This window comes from Amblyraja radiata, chromosome 4 (assembly GCF_010909765.2).
Source record: "Amblyraja radiata isolate CabotCenter1 chromosome 4, sAmbRad1.1.pri, whole genome shotgun sequence".
NCBI classification, from domain to species: Eukaryota; Metazoa; Chordata; class Chondrichthyes; order Rajiformes; family Rajidae; genus Amblyraja; species Amblyraja radiata.
Genome location: NC_045959.1, coordinates 104,442,115 through 104,459,779, shown reverse-complemented (window position 1 = coordinate 104,459,779; position 17,665 = coordinate 104,442,115). Strand labels below are relative to the sequence as shown.

The 17,665-nt window shown below is 44.2% G+C and overlaps 1 protein-coding gene across 2 annotated transcripts in view; it reads left to right on the top strand.

Annotated features, from left to right (window-relative positions):
• Positions 1-17,665, top strand: part of necab1 (N-terminal EF-hand calcium binding protein 1) — a 95,112-nt gene that overhangs the window by 52,483 nt on the left and 24,964 nt on the right. For both annotated transcript variants that reach the window (XM_033020157.1, XM_033020158.1), the window contains 2 exons: positions 5,322-5,458; positions 14,834-14,955. In XM_033020157.1, the coding sequence (XP_032876048.1) occupies positions 5,322-5,458; positions 14,834-14,955 (259 nt within the window). The remainder of the gene's footprint in view (positions 1-5,321; positions 5,459-14,833; positions 14,956-17,665) is intronic.

Here is a 17,665-nt window from a genome sequence, read left to right as displayed (position 1 = left end):
TCACTGGCTTATTGTTCCCAGCATTTTCCTTGCAGCTCCTCTTGAATAGAGGCACAACATTTGCCACCCTCCAGTCTTCCTGCACCTCTCCTCTATTTAAAGACGACTCGTAAATTTTAACCAGGGCTCCCATAACTTCATCTCTGGTTTTTCACAATGTCGCCTGATATATCTGATCAGGCCCGGGAGATATTTCTATCTTCATACATGATAGTACCTTCAGCATCTCTTCAACCGTAACATTGACAGCTCTCAAGATACTTCCATTGACTGCCCCAAGTTCCTCTGTCCTCCTGTCTTTCTCCTCGGTAAATACAGAGGAAAAATACTCATGGAGGATCTTGCCCACCTCCTGTGGCTCCACACAGAGTTGACCACTTTGATTCCTGAGGAAACCCACTCTCTCTTTAATTACCCTTCTCTCCCTTATATATTTATAAAATCTCTTGTGATTGTCCTTAATGCTATCTGCCATAACTATATCCTGGCCCCTTTTTGCCCTTTTTTACTTTGCTCCTTAGTTCCCCAAAACTCCTCCAGGGATATACTTGATCCCAGCTGCCTTTACCTGTCCCATGTGTCCTTCTTATTCTTGGCCAATGCCCAGTGGCGGACTTACATTTTTGGGGCCCTGAAGCTTGAACTGTTATGGGGGCCCCATTCGCAACCAGCAATGAGGTCTGGGTAACCAATGTTATCTTCTTCAATGGGGTTGTTCCACGACAGATCGCCACAAGTTTTAATTCTGTCATAAATGTTAATAGTGTTTTAAATTATAATTATTTTATATTAAATATATTTAGAATGAAACATCCTTAATTTGAAAGTTTTTTCGTTTACGGCTAGCTTACATCATATTTTAATAACCTTTTAATTTTTATTTTAACTATTATTTTGTATTGAATTACACTATATTATTAATATTATTATTATTTTTTTTAAACCGTCTCATACAGTAGACCCCAGATTTTTAAGCAATGTGGACTGAGCATGATATTCACCTCCAGAAAAAAAGTATTGGCCGAGGGTCCAGGAGGCTGGCTAGGCCCCAGTGGGGGTTCAGGGGGCAACGCTCCGGTGGGGGTTCAGGGGGCAACGAGGTTTAGGTGTGAGGAGAAGTTTGGTAGTGAGGTATCGTCGAGGCAGGGGGTTTAGTGAGGCGAGGGGATTAGTCGAGGTGAAGATATGTAGGTGAGGAGAAGTGAGCGTAGGTGACCTGAGGAGAAGTGGGTGTCTGAGCTCAGGAAGGGAGATCGAGTTGCTGCTGAAGGAGACAATAAATTGAAAGTGACTCTCAAGCTTTCTGTTGGAGGAGTAGTACCCCATATTTCGCTTGGGCAGTTTACACCCCAGCATTGACAGTCCACATTGACTTCCCCAATTTCAGGTAGTCCTTGCTTTAGAAACATAGAAACAAAGAAAATAGGTGCAGGAGGAGGCCATTCGGCACTTCAAGCCAGCACCGCCATTCACTGTGTTCATGGCTGATCGTCCCCTATCAATAACCCGTGCCTGCCTTCTCCCCATATCCCTTGACTCCACTAGCCCCTAGAGCTCTATCTAACTCTCTCTTAAATCCATCCAGTGACTTGGCCTCCACTGCCCTCTGTGGCAGGGAATTCCATAAATTCGCAACTCTCTGGGTGAAAATGTTTTTTCTCACCTCAGTCTTAAATGACCTCCCCTTTATTCTAAGACTGTGGCCCCTGGTTCTGGTCTCACCCAACATTGGGAACATTTTTCCTGCATCTAGCTTGTCCAGTCCTTTTATAATTTTATATGTTTCTATAAGATCTCCCCCTCATCCTTCTAAACTCCAGTGAATACCAGCCTAGTCTTTTCAAGCTTCCCTCATATGACAGTCCCGCTATCCCAGGGATCAATCTCGTGAACCTACGCTGCACTGCTTCAATCACAAGGATGTCCTTCCTCAAATTAATAGACCAAAACTGTACACAATACTCCAGATGTGGTCTCACCTGAGCCCTATACAACTGCAGAAGAACCTCTTTACTCCTATACTGAAATCCTCTTGTTCTGAAGGCCAACATTCCATTAGCTTTCTTCACTGCCTACTGTACTTGTAAGCCAACTTTCAGTGACCAGTGTACAAGGACGCCCAGGTCTCGCTGCACCTCCCCCTTACCTAACCTAACCCCATTGAGATAATAATCTGCCTCCTTGTTTTTGCCGCCAAAGTGGATAACCTCACATTTATCTATATTATACTGCATCTGCCACGCATCTGCCCAGTCACCCAACCTGTCCAGGTCACCCTGCAACCTCCTAACATCCTCTTCACAATTCACACTGCCACCCAGCTTTGTGTCATCCGCAAACTTGCTAGTGTTGCTCCTAATTCCCTCTTCCAAATCATTAATATATATGGTAAACAGTTGCAGCCCCAACACCGAGCCTTGCGGCATTCCACTCGCCACTGCCTGCCATTCTGAAAAGGACCCGTTCACTCCTACTCTTTGCTTCCGGTCTGCCAACCAATATTCTATCCATGTCAACACCCTATCCCCAATATCATATGCTCTAATTTTAGTCCCCAGTCTCCCGTGCGGGACCTTATCAAAGGCTTTCTGAAAGTCTAGATACACTACACACTGGCACCCCTTCATCCATTTTACTTGTCACATCCTCAAAAAATTCCAGAAGATTAGTCAAGCATGATTTCCCTTTCATAAATCCATGTTGACTTGGACTAATCCTTTTACTGCTATACAAATGCCCCATTATTACCTCTTTAATAATTGACTCCGGCATCTTTCCCACCACCGAAGTCAGGCTAACTGGTCTGTAATTCCCTTTCTCTCTCGCTCCTTTCTTGAAAAGTGGGATAACATTAGCTATCCTCCAATCCACAGGAGCTGATCCTGAATCTATTGAACATTGGAAAATGATCACCAATGCGTCCACTATTTCTAGAGCCACCTCCCTTAGGACCCTGGGATGCAGACCATCAGGCCCCGGGGATTTATCATCCTTCAGTCCCATTAGCCTACCCAATACTATTTCTCGCCTAATGAAAATTTATTTCAGTTCCTCCCTACTTTCTCCCTTCCCAGCTCTCCCACAGCCTACTGTCTCCGCATCTTCCTTTCTTCTTCCCGCCTCCCCACCTCCACATCAGTCTGAAGAAGGGTCTCGACCCGAAACGTCACCTATTCCTTCGCTCCATAGATGCTGCCTCACCCGCTGAGTTTCTCCAGCATTTTTGTCTACCCTCAAGCTTTCTGCTGGTAGTTTACATAACAGAAGCTTACAATTTTTCTAACACATAAGCAGTAAAATAACCCCGAAGAGATATATATTTCATGAAATAGACAATAGACAATAGGTGCAGGAGTAGGCCATTCGGCCCTTCGAGCCAGCACCGTCATTCAATGTGATCATGGCTGATCATCCATAATCAGTACCCTGTTCCTGCCTTCTCCCCATATCCCTTGACTCCACTATCTTTAAGAGCTCTATCTTACTCTCTCTTGAAAGCTTCCAGAAAACCAGCCTCCACCGCTCTCTGAGGCAGAGAATTCCACAGACTCACAACTCTCTGTGTGGAAAAAGTGGGTCCTCATCTCCGTTCTAAATGGCTTACCCCTTATTCTTAAACTGTGGCCCCTGCTTCTGGACTCCCCCAACATCGGGAACATGTTTCTTGCCTCTAGCATGTCCAAACCCTTAACAATCTTATATGTTTCAATAAATGAGGCCTCATTCAGCTGAAAACATCTTTACAAAAAATATGTTACCTGAAATGTCTCTTTGCCTAGCACTGAGATGAGAAAAAACTTTTTCACGCAGTAGTGAATTTGTGAAATTCTCTGCCACAGAAGGCAGTGATCTTGTCTCCTTCAGGAGCACCTTGGTTTCCCTTCCTGTGCTCAGACATCCACTTCTCCTCACCTCACCTACGCTCACTTCTCCTCACCTACACACCTACACCTCAACTAATCCCCTCGCCTCACTATACCCCCTGCCTCGACGATACCTCACTACCAAACTTCTCCTTACACCGAAACCTCGCCTCGACTAAACCGTACCTCACTAAACCTCGCCCCTCAAATAAACCTCACACCTTAACCCCACCTCAACTTAACTAAACCTCCCACCCCACGACTAAACTCCACCTCACACCTAATCCGCGCCTCAACTAATCGCCGCCTCTCTCCTGCTCCCGTTATTTATAGCTCCCCCTCCCCACCGCCGTTGGTGGCGCCTCACGCGAGCGGAACAGCTCTAACCAGGGGAGGCGGGGCCGAGCAAGGAGAGCGGCGCAGGCGCACTGCCCGAGAGAGCTGGTGGGAGGGGAGGGACGCACGTGCGCTGACATTGATGTCGGCGTTGATGATTATTTGTGAAATGCAAACAAACTTAAGTTTAACTACCAAATCAATGCTGATTCATTTAAAGAATAGATTTAATACATTATTAATTTCCAGCTTAAAAAAAACCTAATTCAGAATGGGAAACACAAGTGCGCATTGATTGACCATGTCACCCCAAATGGCAGAAATGAGAGGCCAGGTGTCTAAGCTGAGGATGTTTTTCTGTTCCGACGTCGGAGTTCCATCGTCCCGGCGAGAGGGCCTGAACATCGGGCCGCCCGTAGCGGCGACTGCGGGGAGCTCAGGAGGCCCAGACCATGGGTGAACATCGGAGAACATCAACGAGGAGGTTGACTGAACTTTGGTGCCTTCCCTCACAGTGGGAAACTTTGGTACCGCTGTGGGGATGTTTGTGTTATGGATTATTGTGTTCTGTGCTTTTATTTTTTTAATTCATATGGCTGTATGGGAAAAAGCATTTTGTTGTCTAAGTACTTGTACTATGGACAATGACAATAAAGTTGAATCAATTCAAATCAAATCAAATCAAAGCTACTGAAGAACCCCATTTCCTCCAATACTTTAAATTGCACTGGCTTGGACTCAAAAAACAGTTCAATTGCATTAATTTCACTCTGTAGCACGATACCAACTGAATTATTATTATTTATGGAGTGATAGAGTAATACAGCATGGAAACAGGCCCTTCGGCCAAACCTGAACATGCTGACCAAGATGCAACATACATCTAAGCTAGTCCCATTTGCCCTTCTTTAGCCCATATCCCTCTATATATTTCCTACCCATGTCCTGTCGAAATGTCTTTTACTTGTTAAAGTACCTGCCCGACTACCTCCTCTGGAAGCTCTTTCCCACCACCCTCTGGTTCCTATTAAATCTTGCCCCACTCATCTTATTTAGGATTGTTTCAGTAAAATGTGGTTTGATCTTGCTAGTTTAGTCTCTGCATTATTTATTTTTGTACAGGATTACGAGAATTCAAGTAATTTGGAACAGTTTGTGACACGTCTTCTGCTGAAAGAAACTGTAAACCAGTTTCAGTCTTTGCAGAATTCCTTGGAATGTGCGATGGAAACTACAGAGGAGCAAACGCGGCAGGAAAGGTGAGCTAGAATCAGCATTGCCACTTGGTTTTATTGCTACCTTTTATTCCATATCTATGTATTTCCACACATTTGTATTCACACATTGTTCTTCTTTAAAGCATATATTCTTTCATTTTCTCGCAGTGTGGAAACAGGCCTTTGGGCACAACTCATCCATACCGGCCAACGTGTCCCATCTATACTAGTCCCACCTGCCTGCGTTTGACCCACATCCCTCGAAACCTGACCTGTCCATGTATCTGTCTAATTGTTTCATAAACATTGTGATTGACAAAGTCTCAGCCTCAATTACCTCCTCTTGCAGCTAGTCCCGTACACCTATCACCCTTTGAGTGAAAAAGTTACCTCTCAGATTCCTATTAAATCTTTGCCCCTTCACCTTAAACCTATGTCCTCTGGTCCTCTGGGCAAGAGACTTTGTGCATCGACCCGATCTATTCCTCTTATGATATTATTCATGATTCTATTTGATGGTCTTAAGATCATACATTCACATCAGAGAAAACAAAAGTCAACAGATGTGTTTAAAGGCCTTTGCCAATATCTTTCAAAAACTGGCATTTAAGAGTGCAAGCACGTTGGGAAGATTCTTCAGTTCAACTGCTAGGTTGCAAACATGGTGTCATGGGGACAGAATCAGCCCTCCCCATTGTCATGTCAGCTTCATCCCATTTCTCTACACCACAGCTTTTCTCTGTGAAATTAATATTGAATAAGCAAATAATAATTTGTGGGCAATTTAAAGAGAAAAGGCAGGGGAATATGCTCCAACTTCATGTATACTGTTGTAGCTCAAGTCAGGCAATGTATTACTTTTACAAACATTAGTCATCAATTTTGTTTTGCAAGTGCTGCCAATAATGTTAATTACCAAATGTACCAAAATAATTTTACAGAAAAGATGTGAAAGTGATTACATTCAAACAAGCATAATCCTGAAATACATGTAGAAATGCTAAAAATAGAGAGCGTGCCAGCCAGAATCCAAAAAGGGAAAAGATAGGTTAGCACTTCAGAAATATACCAGAAGTAGTATATACTGTATTAAGGCCTCTTCTCTCTATTTATATAAGCGAGTTAGTTTGCTTTGGTTTTCCAGCCCTTTATGAATTTTCTCAAAGTCTCAGTGAAACTGCACAAGAGAAGATTCAAAGGCTTTCAAAGAAGTGCATTGAGAAATGCAGCCTTTACTGGGAGGTGGTGCTGATGGGGCATAGCTCCGTCTGCCCATCTCCCCATTAACGGGAAAGCTGTAGGGAGGAAGGGATGGAGACTGGACTCAACATGATTACATCTGGTTCACAACTGCAAGGGTGCAAATGAGAAGAAACAGAAATCTAGATCCATTGAAAGAGAAGTGGGGCCCACTGGCATATCCGCAGGGCCCACAGCTTGAAGCAGCGTGGAATTGACAGCAGTAATGTTGTCAGCAGTTTCATTGCTGTTTGTACAGGGTATAACTTGCAATACCTTTGGTGGGGTTTGCAATGGCTCAACAGTACAGTTTTACCTTCCGCTTTTCTCCAGTTTGCAACCAAGTTAATCGTATGAATCCGTAGATCTGAGCTGAACATATTTACAGGATATATGTGGAGGCTTTAAAGAGAGTGCAAAATAGGTTTGCAAGGATGTTGCCTGGATTAGAGAGCACTAACAATGAGGTGAGGTTGGACTAAGTTGGATTGATTTCTGTTAGGGTAGATGTGCAGTCTTTTTCCCAAGGTGGAAATTTTGCATAAGAGACCATCGATCCCTGTTATCTTACTTCTCACCAACTTCCTGGGATCTATTTACAGAGGCCAACTTTTGGGAGGTGAAGCTGACGAAAGGTTAAAGCAGATTTGCAAAACAAGTTTTATTTTATATAGAGAGTGGTACAGGTCTGGAATGCACTGTTTGGGGAGGTGGTAGACGCAGATGCAATAATAACATTTAAGGGGCATTTAGATGGGCATGTGAACAAACAGGGGATGAGGGATATAGACAATGTGCAGGTGGATGAGATCAATTTAAATTTGCATCATGGTCAACATGGACACTGTGGGCTGTTCTATGTTCTATGTAAATCAGAAAGCCCATCACCAACTCCAGTCTTTACAGTGGGATCAAGCAGAGCTCAACTGGTGAGAGTTTTCCATCCCCGTGGTACAATGCCTGAAGAAATTTTGCTCCCCCTTTTATTTAATGTATTCTATATTTTATTTTGTTTATTGATATGGGATAATTCTGAAATATTGTTGTGAACTCATTTTATCCTTGCTTCCTGTAGTGTATTAGATGTCCCTCCCCTCCTCTCTCTTCCCCCTCCCCTCCATTACCTTGCCTCCCTCTTCCTTCCCCTATCCTCCTCCATTCCTCCTCATCCCCAGCACTCGCTCCCCCTGTTCTTCACGCTCCCTCTTCTTTCCCCTCTCCTCTCCCCCCTATCCCACCCCTCCCTCCTCACCTCCCCCACTGCCCTCCTCTCCCTCTGTCCCCCACTTCCCCCTCCTCTCCCTCTATCCCCCCCTCCTCCCCACTCTCCCTCCTCATCTCCCCAGGATCTCGATGTAAACCACCGCTGGCGTCTCTACGCACCTGGACCACGCACCGGCTCCAACCCCGGCCCAGGGCCCGGGGGGGGGCAGAAATTAAGTTAGAGTTAATAAAGTGAATAGAGGACCCGTGGAGGCGTTTGTAAAATATAAGGAAACTTACCTGTAGAGCCGTTGGGTCCCCATTGGGTCCCCGTTGTGAGGCCAGGCAGAAAAAAAAGATGGCGATCTGAAAATGGGCAAAGGCCCCAACTGCACGCGCAGGGCTGACGGGCCTTCCCCAACTGCGTAGGCACGGCCGGCAAGTGGGGGCGCTGTTTTAAATCATTTTAAGTTTTAAATGTCAATATAATATCAATTGTAAAATATAACATCAATTTGAACGAAACTTGCTACTGCACACCACAGAACAATGGAAAGGAGGAAAGGAAGGAAGGAAGGATGGGTGGGTGGGTGGGTGGGTGGATGGATGGATGGATGGATGGGTGGATGGATGGGTGGATGGATGGATGGATGGATGGACGGATGGACGGACGGACGGACGGACGGACGGATGGATGGATGGATAAGATTAGATGTAAGAGCCTGGAATGCACTGTTTGGAGAGGTGGTACAAGCAGATGCAATAATAACATTTAAGAAGCATTTAGATGGGCATGTCAACAAACAGGGGATGAGGGATATGGACAATGTGCAGGTGGATGAGAACAATTTAAAATGGCAACATGGTCAACATGGACACTGTGGGCTATTCTATGTTCTATGTAAATCAGAAAGCCCATCCCTGACTCCAGTCTTTCCAGTAGGATCAAGCAGAGCTCAATTGGTGAGGCAGCTTTCCATCCCTGTGGTAACATGCCTGAAGAATTTTTGCAGTGTATTAGATGCCACCAATTTATATTTGACCATAATTTTTTGAGACTAATTTTGAATTAATACATTAGTTCCATTTATACTTAACACAAAACATTGTCAGTGGTTGCAGTTATTGTTTGCGATATTGCTACCTGGTCTAATGATCAATTCAGAACTGAGGTGGCTCATGCTGACATTTTAGAGAACTTGGATCACTTAGATTTTGCTGCAATCCCAAGCTGCATAGATCATTAAAATGTCTGGCTGCAATATGAGATCTGTGAACCTGCCAAAATAGGGAACAAACCTGCCCCGGTAAAACAAAATTAGATGCAGTACCACTGGCACCTGTCCACAGCTCCATTAAAATACTGCACTCAAAAATACAATGCAGGAAGTATTAGGTTAGTGTGAATGACAGAGAAGAGCTAGCCTGCAAGGAAATATCAGAATATGCAAGAATTATAACGGTAATGGTGAACTTTTTCCCTCTTGTAAAAGCATTCAAGGTCCACGCCATTTGTGAAGCTTATGTTCTTGCCAATTTTTCAACAGCAATGTCACTCCTATATTGCACACCAATTGTTGTCACTGCTTTACACTGGGCCTCCGTATATATGCGTAGAGCTGCTGATTTGTATGTCAGAGACCAGGGCGGAATCCAGACTTCGGGTGCTGTTTATGGAGTTTGCATGTTCTCACTGTGACAGCATAGGTTTCCTCCAGATGCTTCAGTTTCCTTCCACATCCCAAAGACGTGGAGGTTAGTAGGTTAATTGGTCTCTGCAAATTTCTCCTGGTGTCATGAAAAAAATGGGATAACATAAAACTAGTGTGATGATCGATGGTTGGAGCGGACTTGTTGGACCAGAGGGCCTGTATCCATGCTGTATCTCTAAACTAATTGCCAATCACATTTAATGACCAGTTTTCAGTTTGGGAAAAAACAGGTGATGTTCTTTCAAATGTTGGCTACGTATTAGAATAAGACTATCTGAATATACTGTATGGCGGGTCAGTGAAAGAACTGGGAACCAGGCCGAGTTATGCATGTTCAGAGAGGAAATGAAATAAGGAGTAAAAAGACAAACAAGTCAAACAAATCCTTAATGAGAGTAGAGTGACAGCTGACATATAACATAATCCAAAGTTTTCTACTGTGTAAAAGGGTAATAAGTAGGATATGGAGCTGATTCAGGGCAAACAAGGAGTTACTCAGGAACTCAAATTGGTTATCAGAAAGCAAAGAATGGGAATAAACAGATGATTTTCTGGTTCGTAGACACAAAATGTTGGAGTAACTCAGCGGGACAGGCAGCATCTCTGGAGAGAAGGAATGGGTGAAGTTTCGGGTCGAGACCCTTCTTCACACTGTTGTCTGACTAAAATAAACTATGCTTATCAGTACCATTATACCAGTAAGAAATTTAAGACACACTGCCTCAAGTTATCCCTACATTAAAAAGTGTTTCCTCGTCTCCGTTCTAAATGGCTTACCCCTTTAAGAATAAGGGGTAAGCCATTAAGAATGGAGACAAGGAAACACTTTTTCTCACAGAGAGTGGTGAGTCTGTGGAATTCCCTGCCTCGGAGGGCGGTGGAGGCCGGTTCTCTGGATACTTTCAAGAGAGAGCTAGATAGGGCTCTTAAAGATAGCGGAGTCAGGGGATATGGGGAGAAGGCAGGAACGGGGTACTGATTGGGGATGATCAGCCATGATCACATTGAATGGCGGTGCTGGCTCGAAGGGCCGAATGGCCTACTCCTGCACTTATTGTCTATTATTGTGTGCTGTAATAAATTTATAATTCTTATACAATCTGTTCACATTCTGATCTTTCAAGAAAAGGCAGATGTATACAGATGAGCAATTATCAATGAGATTGCACTTCAAAGAGAGAATTTAATTGATTTGATTTCCACACCATAATATAACATTTAATCTTATAATATATCCTTAATTTTGGGGGGTTTGTCTTGGCTTCCATCTGCAATTTTGGTGGGAAGTCTCCACAGGATGCACACAACAACCTGAAATTGCTCATTAATTTGTTTCAGATGTTAACCATTCCCAACCAAAGACGTCACAAAATTAGTAGGTATAGCACCAAAAACTGAAGTGATGAAACTTAAGCCATTACGGTGGGCAAAAAAAGTGTTAATACCAGAATACCCCACAGTGAAGGAAAAAAGGAGTACTGCTAAAGGAAATCAGATCAGACACTGTCCCGTAGAGTTCCTCCAACAGCGCTTCCTTTCTTGACACTAATTCCAGCATCTGCAGTCATTGAAAAGGATGAGGTTGTGCGAAATGTCTTTTAAATGTTATTATATTTGCGGCCCTATCTACTCGTTCCATATACCCACCCTCTGTGTGGAAAAAGTTGCCTCTCAGGTTCCTATTAAGTCTTTTCCCTTTCACCTTGCACCTAAGGCCTCAAATAAGTTTGGAAAGTTATTTGTTTACAGAGTGAAAGCAGTTTCAACATTTCTTTGGTGCAGCAGAATAAAAATTGCAATTCTCCTCCTTTCCAAGCCACAACATTAATAACTGGAACAGAAAATGCTGGAAGCATTTCACAGGTCAGGCAGCAATTTTGTAGAAAAACGGAGATAACATTTGAGTCTGGAGGCCTTTTATCAATTTAACTGTTTTTTATAATTATGAACACTCAGGATTATAACGAGTGACCTAATTAGCTGGACAATCTGAAAGAGCAAATGGTTGGATGCTGGGGTGTGTTGTAGAACAGAGACCTAGGGGTTCAGGCACCTGTTCCATGAATGTGGCCACACTGGTGGACAGGTGTTTGCCGTGCTTGACACAATTGGTCAAGGTACTGAGTACAGGAATTGGGACCAGTCTTGCTGTCTCCGGCTACTTTCTATCTCTGTCCCACCCACTCCCCTGACATCAGTCTGAAGGAGGGTCTCGACACATTCCTTCCCTCCAGAGATGCTGCCTGTCCCGCTGAGTTACTCCAGCATTTTGTGTCTACCTTCAATCTGAAAGAGATCTTTTCCAACAAAAATATATTTGTAACTTCAAAGAAAACATATAATTAACTGATCTATTCGAGTCAGCATGCAAGTATTTAGAGCTGGGAAGTGGGAGTATGGGGAATTATTATCACTGAGCAGTTTATTCTTGTAAATTTACATGCAAAAACTAAATACATTTTTGAATTTGTTTTATATCGTTCAATTCCCCAAATACTTTTTGCCACTGAAACATCAAAACACTTAGAGGAATTTCAATGGTGGGTAGGCTAATTGTATCTTTTTTTTAAAAATCTTCTAGGTATACAAGATTAAGTAAAACACTAAATGCTGTAGGAACACAGCAAGTCAGGCAGCATCTGTGGAGGGAATGGACAGGCAATCTTTCGGGTCAGGATCCTTCAAACTAAAGAGTCCCGACCCGAATCGTCGCCTGGTCATGGAGTCCTTTCCCTCCACATGTGCTGCCTGACCTGCGGAGTCACTCCAGCACCGTGTTTTGCTGAAGATGTCAGCATCCGCAGTTCCTTGTGTCTCTCGAGGATTAAGCAATGAAGTTTCACTTTCAGGAAATACTGAATGCTTGGTCAATGCTACCAGATAGAGGCGTATTTAAAACATTGTATATTGTGTCTTTATAACTGACCTGTGAAACATTCATCTCCCTGGTTTTAAGGTTGTATAAACTTCCAGGTTGCAGCTATGACCAAGGTCAAGCCATTTCCTGTTGTGCTTCTTGTGCTATTCTGGGCACAATGACGCATGCTTAGCATGGAAGCATCTAATGTCTTAGACCTCATTGTGGTAACAACACTTAACCGCAATTTCTCTGATGTAAGGATATTTTTATATCTGTTTATGCTCTTCCCATTACAAGAGAGTATGTCCCCTTTGTTGAGAAGATGATGTCCCTGCATTGGGGCCAACCCAGTCCAGATTGTTTGAACAGATTTTGTATTTTTAAGTGAGAAGAACTTCTCACGCCCTCACAAAACTTCAATGTACACTGCAATGAAACCATAAGCAGTGAAAGGCAAACTTAGAGCTTCTGCAGGTAGACACAAAATGCTGGAGTAACTCAGTGGGACAGGCAGCATCTCTGGAGAGAAAGAATGGGTGACGTTTCGGGTCGAGACCCTTGTTCAGTCTGAAGAAGGGTCTCGACCCGAAACATCACTTCAGAGATGCTGCCTGCCCTGCTGAGTTACCCCAGCATTTTGTGTCTACCTTTGATTTAAACCAGCATCTGCAGTTCTTTCCTCCACTTTTAGAGCTTCTGCATGTAACTGAAGAACCCGTTAACAATAACATCAGAAGAGGATACCTGGATTAGAGGTTTTTAGCTACTAGGAGAGGTTGGACAAATTTTCATTTGGCCAGAGACTGAGGAACAAACTGATAGAATTGTATCAATTTATGAGAGGTATTGATAGGGTAGACGATCAGAATCTTTTTCTCAGGGTGGAAATCTCAAAGACAGCTTTAAATGCATAAGTTCAATGAGCAGAATTAGGCCATTCGGCCCATCAAGTCTTCTCCGCCATTCAATCATGGCTGATCTACCCCATTTCTTCCCTCTCAACCCCATTCTTACTCCCTTCCTCCCATAACCCCTGACATCCTTACTAATCAAGAATATGTGAATCTCTGTCTTAAAATACCTATTGAGTTGGCCTCCACCGCCATATGGGGCAATGAGTTTCACAGATTCATAACCTTCTGACCAAAGAAATTCCTCCTCATCTCCTTTCTAAAGGTACATCCTTTTATTCTGAGGCTATGCCCTCTGGTCCAAGACTCTCCCACAAATGGGCGAATGTTTAAAGGAGTTGTGTTTTTTAAGAAGGTGGGTGCCTGGAGCTTGGTGCCAGGGATGATGGTGGAGGCAAATAGGATTGTGGCATTTAAGAGGTTTCTAAATAGGCACACAAATATGCTGGCAATGGAGGAATAACGGATTAATTCAATTTGGCATAATGTTTGCCACAGACATCATGGGCAAAGGTCTGTTTCTATGCTGTGCTGTTCCATGTCCGAATAATGTACGGAAACAATTACTAGAGGAACTGTCAACTTCCCCCACATAACTTGCCAACATAATTTCATATAGTATCTAGGAAAATAAATGAATTGGGCAACAGATATCGAGTCATGATCATAGTCATACAGAACAGAAACTGGCCCTATGCACCACCATGTCCATGCCGACCTTTATCCTCATCTACACTAATACCATTTCCCCCATTAAGATGGTATCCTTCCATGTCTAGCCTATTTAATTGAATGTCAAAATGCCTCTTAAATATACTAATTGTGTCTGATGTAGAATCCTGGAATCATTTTGCAGAATATTGCTCCAGCGTTTTGCTGTTTAAAAAATAAGGACAGACGTAATCATGCCTGACAGGATGTTGAGAACTCCAGGCTATATTACTGTGGCTTTCAGTCAAAGTTTACTGCTTCTGTGACTAATGTTTATATGGCAGAAGAGGGGTTATGGTACTGACATAAATAAGAGGAAATGCAGATTTATCGTCTCAGCTACCCTTCAGAATATGTAGCACTTCTTTAAGTAGCAAAATTATGAAGATAAAATGAAGATAGTTTATATTCCAGTGGCTTTAAGGAAAGGTTTGATTTCCACTAGGAACAAATTAGCAGAAATATGAATCTTCCTTAGCTATTTTTCCATGGGTATAATGGAAAGTTAGACAGCATCACCGTCCTTGAGAACTGCTTTTAACCTTTAAGGGTCTGTCCCACTTACGCAATTTTTTCCGGCGACTTGCCGGCACCCGTCATAGTCGCAGCAGGTTGCCAAAACTTTTCAACATGTTGAAAATCCAGCGGTGACCAGAAAAAGGTACGACTCTTTGGGCGACTACTCACCACCAAACAGACGTCACCCCGCGACATGTTTCAAGAAAAGAAGGCTGGAGATAACTTCACGGAAAGACTAACTTCTATTTGTTGTCATTTGTAGACAAGGTCCAGTAAAACCGGAGCAACTTTCAATCAACTGGTCAGGAAAACGATCCATTCGAAGACTTCAGAGATATAATAGCCTGTCTCCAAACAATTCTAATTTCAGCATCTTAAACTCAGGTTTGGTACTGCTGGTCTGATGTTCCAGTGTTTGTAGATTAACCTTTATTTTGTTTCTGTCTTTTTAATCACATTGGTGTGTTGCACTATGAGCACTGGCGTTTTACCTTGACTAAAACAAAGTATAATTTTTAACCATTCAAGAAGTCTGGTAGTCATTGGCCATCCTAACATTTGAGTTCCCAAGTGGGTGATCCCATATGTCCAAATGCAAACCACAGGAATGGCAGAATATCTAGTTAGATGGCTCCAAAACATTATTAATTAACAAAAAAATAATCTGTCTGAAGAAGGGTCTTGACCCGAAACGTCACCTATTCCTTTTCTCCAGAGATGCTGCCTGACCCACTGAGTTACTCCAGCTTTTTGTGTCTATCTTCAGTTTAAATCAGCATCTGCAGTTCCTTCCGGCAGACTGTTTTAAAGGTGACTAGACCAAGTGCAGACCCGTTGGGTCTGTTTCCCCAACGGCGTTTTGCAGGGGGGGGGGGGGAGGGGGGGCTGCGGCATCAAACTCATATTAACCAACCCCCAAACACACAGGTGGGGGGAGGGAGGGGGGATGTGAAGAGGGGAGGGAGGGGAGAGGAGGTGGAGGAAATGGGACAGATTTGGGAGGGAAAGGAGAGCGGGGTAGGAGGTGAGAGAGGGGGATGGGGAGATAGATGTGGTGGAGGGGGAGGATGGGGAGGTAGGGAAGGAGGGAGGGAGGGGGAGAGGGGTGGGGGAGAGAGGGGAAAGAGTGGAGAGGGAGGTGGAGAGGGGTAGGGGGAGTGATGGAAGAGGGACAGAGGGGTAGGAGGAAGGGGGTGGCGTAGAGAGGGAAGGGGGGTGGGGGAGAGAGGGATGGGTGGGAGAGGGGTTTCGGAGAGGGAAACATAGAACCATTGAAATTAAGTGCAGGAGTAGGCCATTCGGCCCTTCGAGCCTGCACCACCATTCAATATGATCGTGGCTGATCATCCAACTCAGTATCCTGTACCTGCCTTCTCTCCATACCCCCTGATCCCTTTAGCCACAAGGACCACATCTAACTCCCTCTTAAATACAGCCAATGAACAGGCCTCAACTACCTTCTGTGCCAGTGAATTCCAGAGATTCACCACTCTCTGTGTTAAAAATGTTTTTCTCATCTCGGTCCTAAAAGATTTACCCCTTATCCTTAAACTGTGACCCCTTGTTCTGGACTTCCCCAACATCTGGAACAATCTTCCTGCATCTAGCCTGTCCAACCCCTTAAGAATTTTGTAAGTTTCTATAAGATACCCCCTCAATCTTTTAAATTCTAGCATGTACAAGCCGAGTCTATCCAGTCTTTCGTCATATGAAAGTCCTGACATCCCAGGAATCAGTCTGGTGAACCTTCTCTGTACTCCCTCTATGGCAACGAGGTATTTGAACATTGGGCATTGTGACATCACACGATGGAACGTTCACCAGGGGCTGGGGCTGGTGCTGCTTCTATGGGTGAGAAGCCAGTGTAGTTGTGAAATATTGGGGGGGGGGGGGGGGGGGGTGGGGATTTGATTAAAAACGGGCCCTTAAACACGACGACCAATGGCAAACCCGTTGGGTCTGATCCCCCAACGCAGCCGGTCCCTACCCGTAGCCCCCACTGGGGGGGGGGGGGTGGGGGGCGGGCGCCTCACACACACTAACCACCCCCACACACAGAGTTGGAAAAGTGCATAAAGACCGTTCCCTACCTGTAGCCCCCAGGGGAGATTTGGTCGTCGAAGTCGGGTCCCTGCCGTCTTAAAATATCGTATCTTGAAGTCGTCGAAGTCGGGTCCGTCTCGGCAACGCGTGGGGGGGGTGGTGGGGGGGTTAGCGGTGCGGCATCACACACACGAAGCTTCGACACACACAGAGCCTTAAAAGTGTAAATGCCCGACCTCTTTTCCGTTTTTCTCTAATTTAATTAAGATGTGCAGGTGGTGTTCTTATCGAGGTTCAGGGGTGAATGACGTAAATATTTTCACACAATATGGGAACATCTCATGTTGTCTTGAAGGCTCCTCGGCCCACATCTGACTCTCTGTACTGTCACTATGGCAACGATGTCTATGAGCACTGGGCATTGTGACATCACACGATGGAATGTTCACCATTGGCTGGGGCTCCTGCATAGGCATATGTAAATGAATCCATTCCGATTGGACATATGTGAAGATTGGGCATTGTGACATCACACGATGGAACGTTCAGCAGGGGCTGGTGCTGGTGAAGGTTCTGTGGGTGTGAAGCCAGTTTAGTTTTGAAATATTGGGGGGGGGGGGGGGGGTTAGGATTTGATTAAAAACGTACACTTAAACACGTCGAAATGTAATGAGGAACGGATACTTAGAAAGAAAAGAGAAATCTCTACCAAAATGGAAAAGATGTCGGCGATTCAGCGTTCCCCCTTATCCTTAAACTTTGACCCCTTGTTCTGGTCTTCCCCAACATCCGGAACAATCTTCCTGCATCTAGCCTGTCCAACCCCTTAAGAATTTTAAACGTCTCTATAAGATACCCCCTCAATCTTCTAAAATCTAGCGATTACAAGGCGAGTCTATCCAGTCTTTCTTCATATGAAAGTTCTGACATCCCAGGAATCAGTCTGGTGAACCTTCTCTGTACTCCCTCTCTATGGCAACGATGTCTTTGAGCATTGGGCATTGTGACATCACACGATGGAACGTTCACCATTGGCTTGGGCTCCTGCATA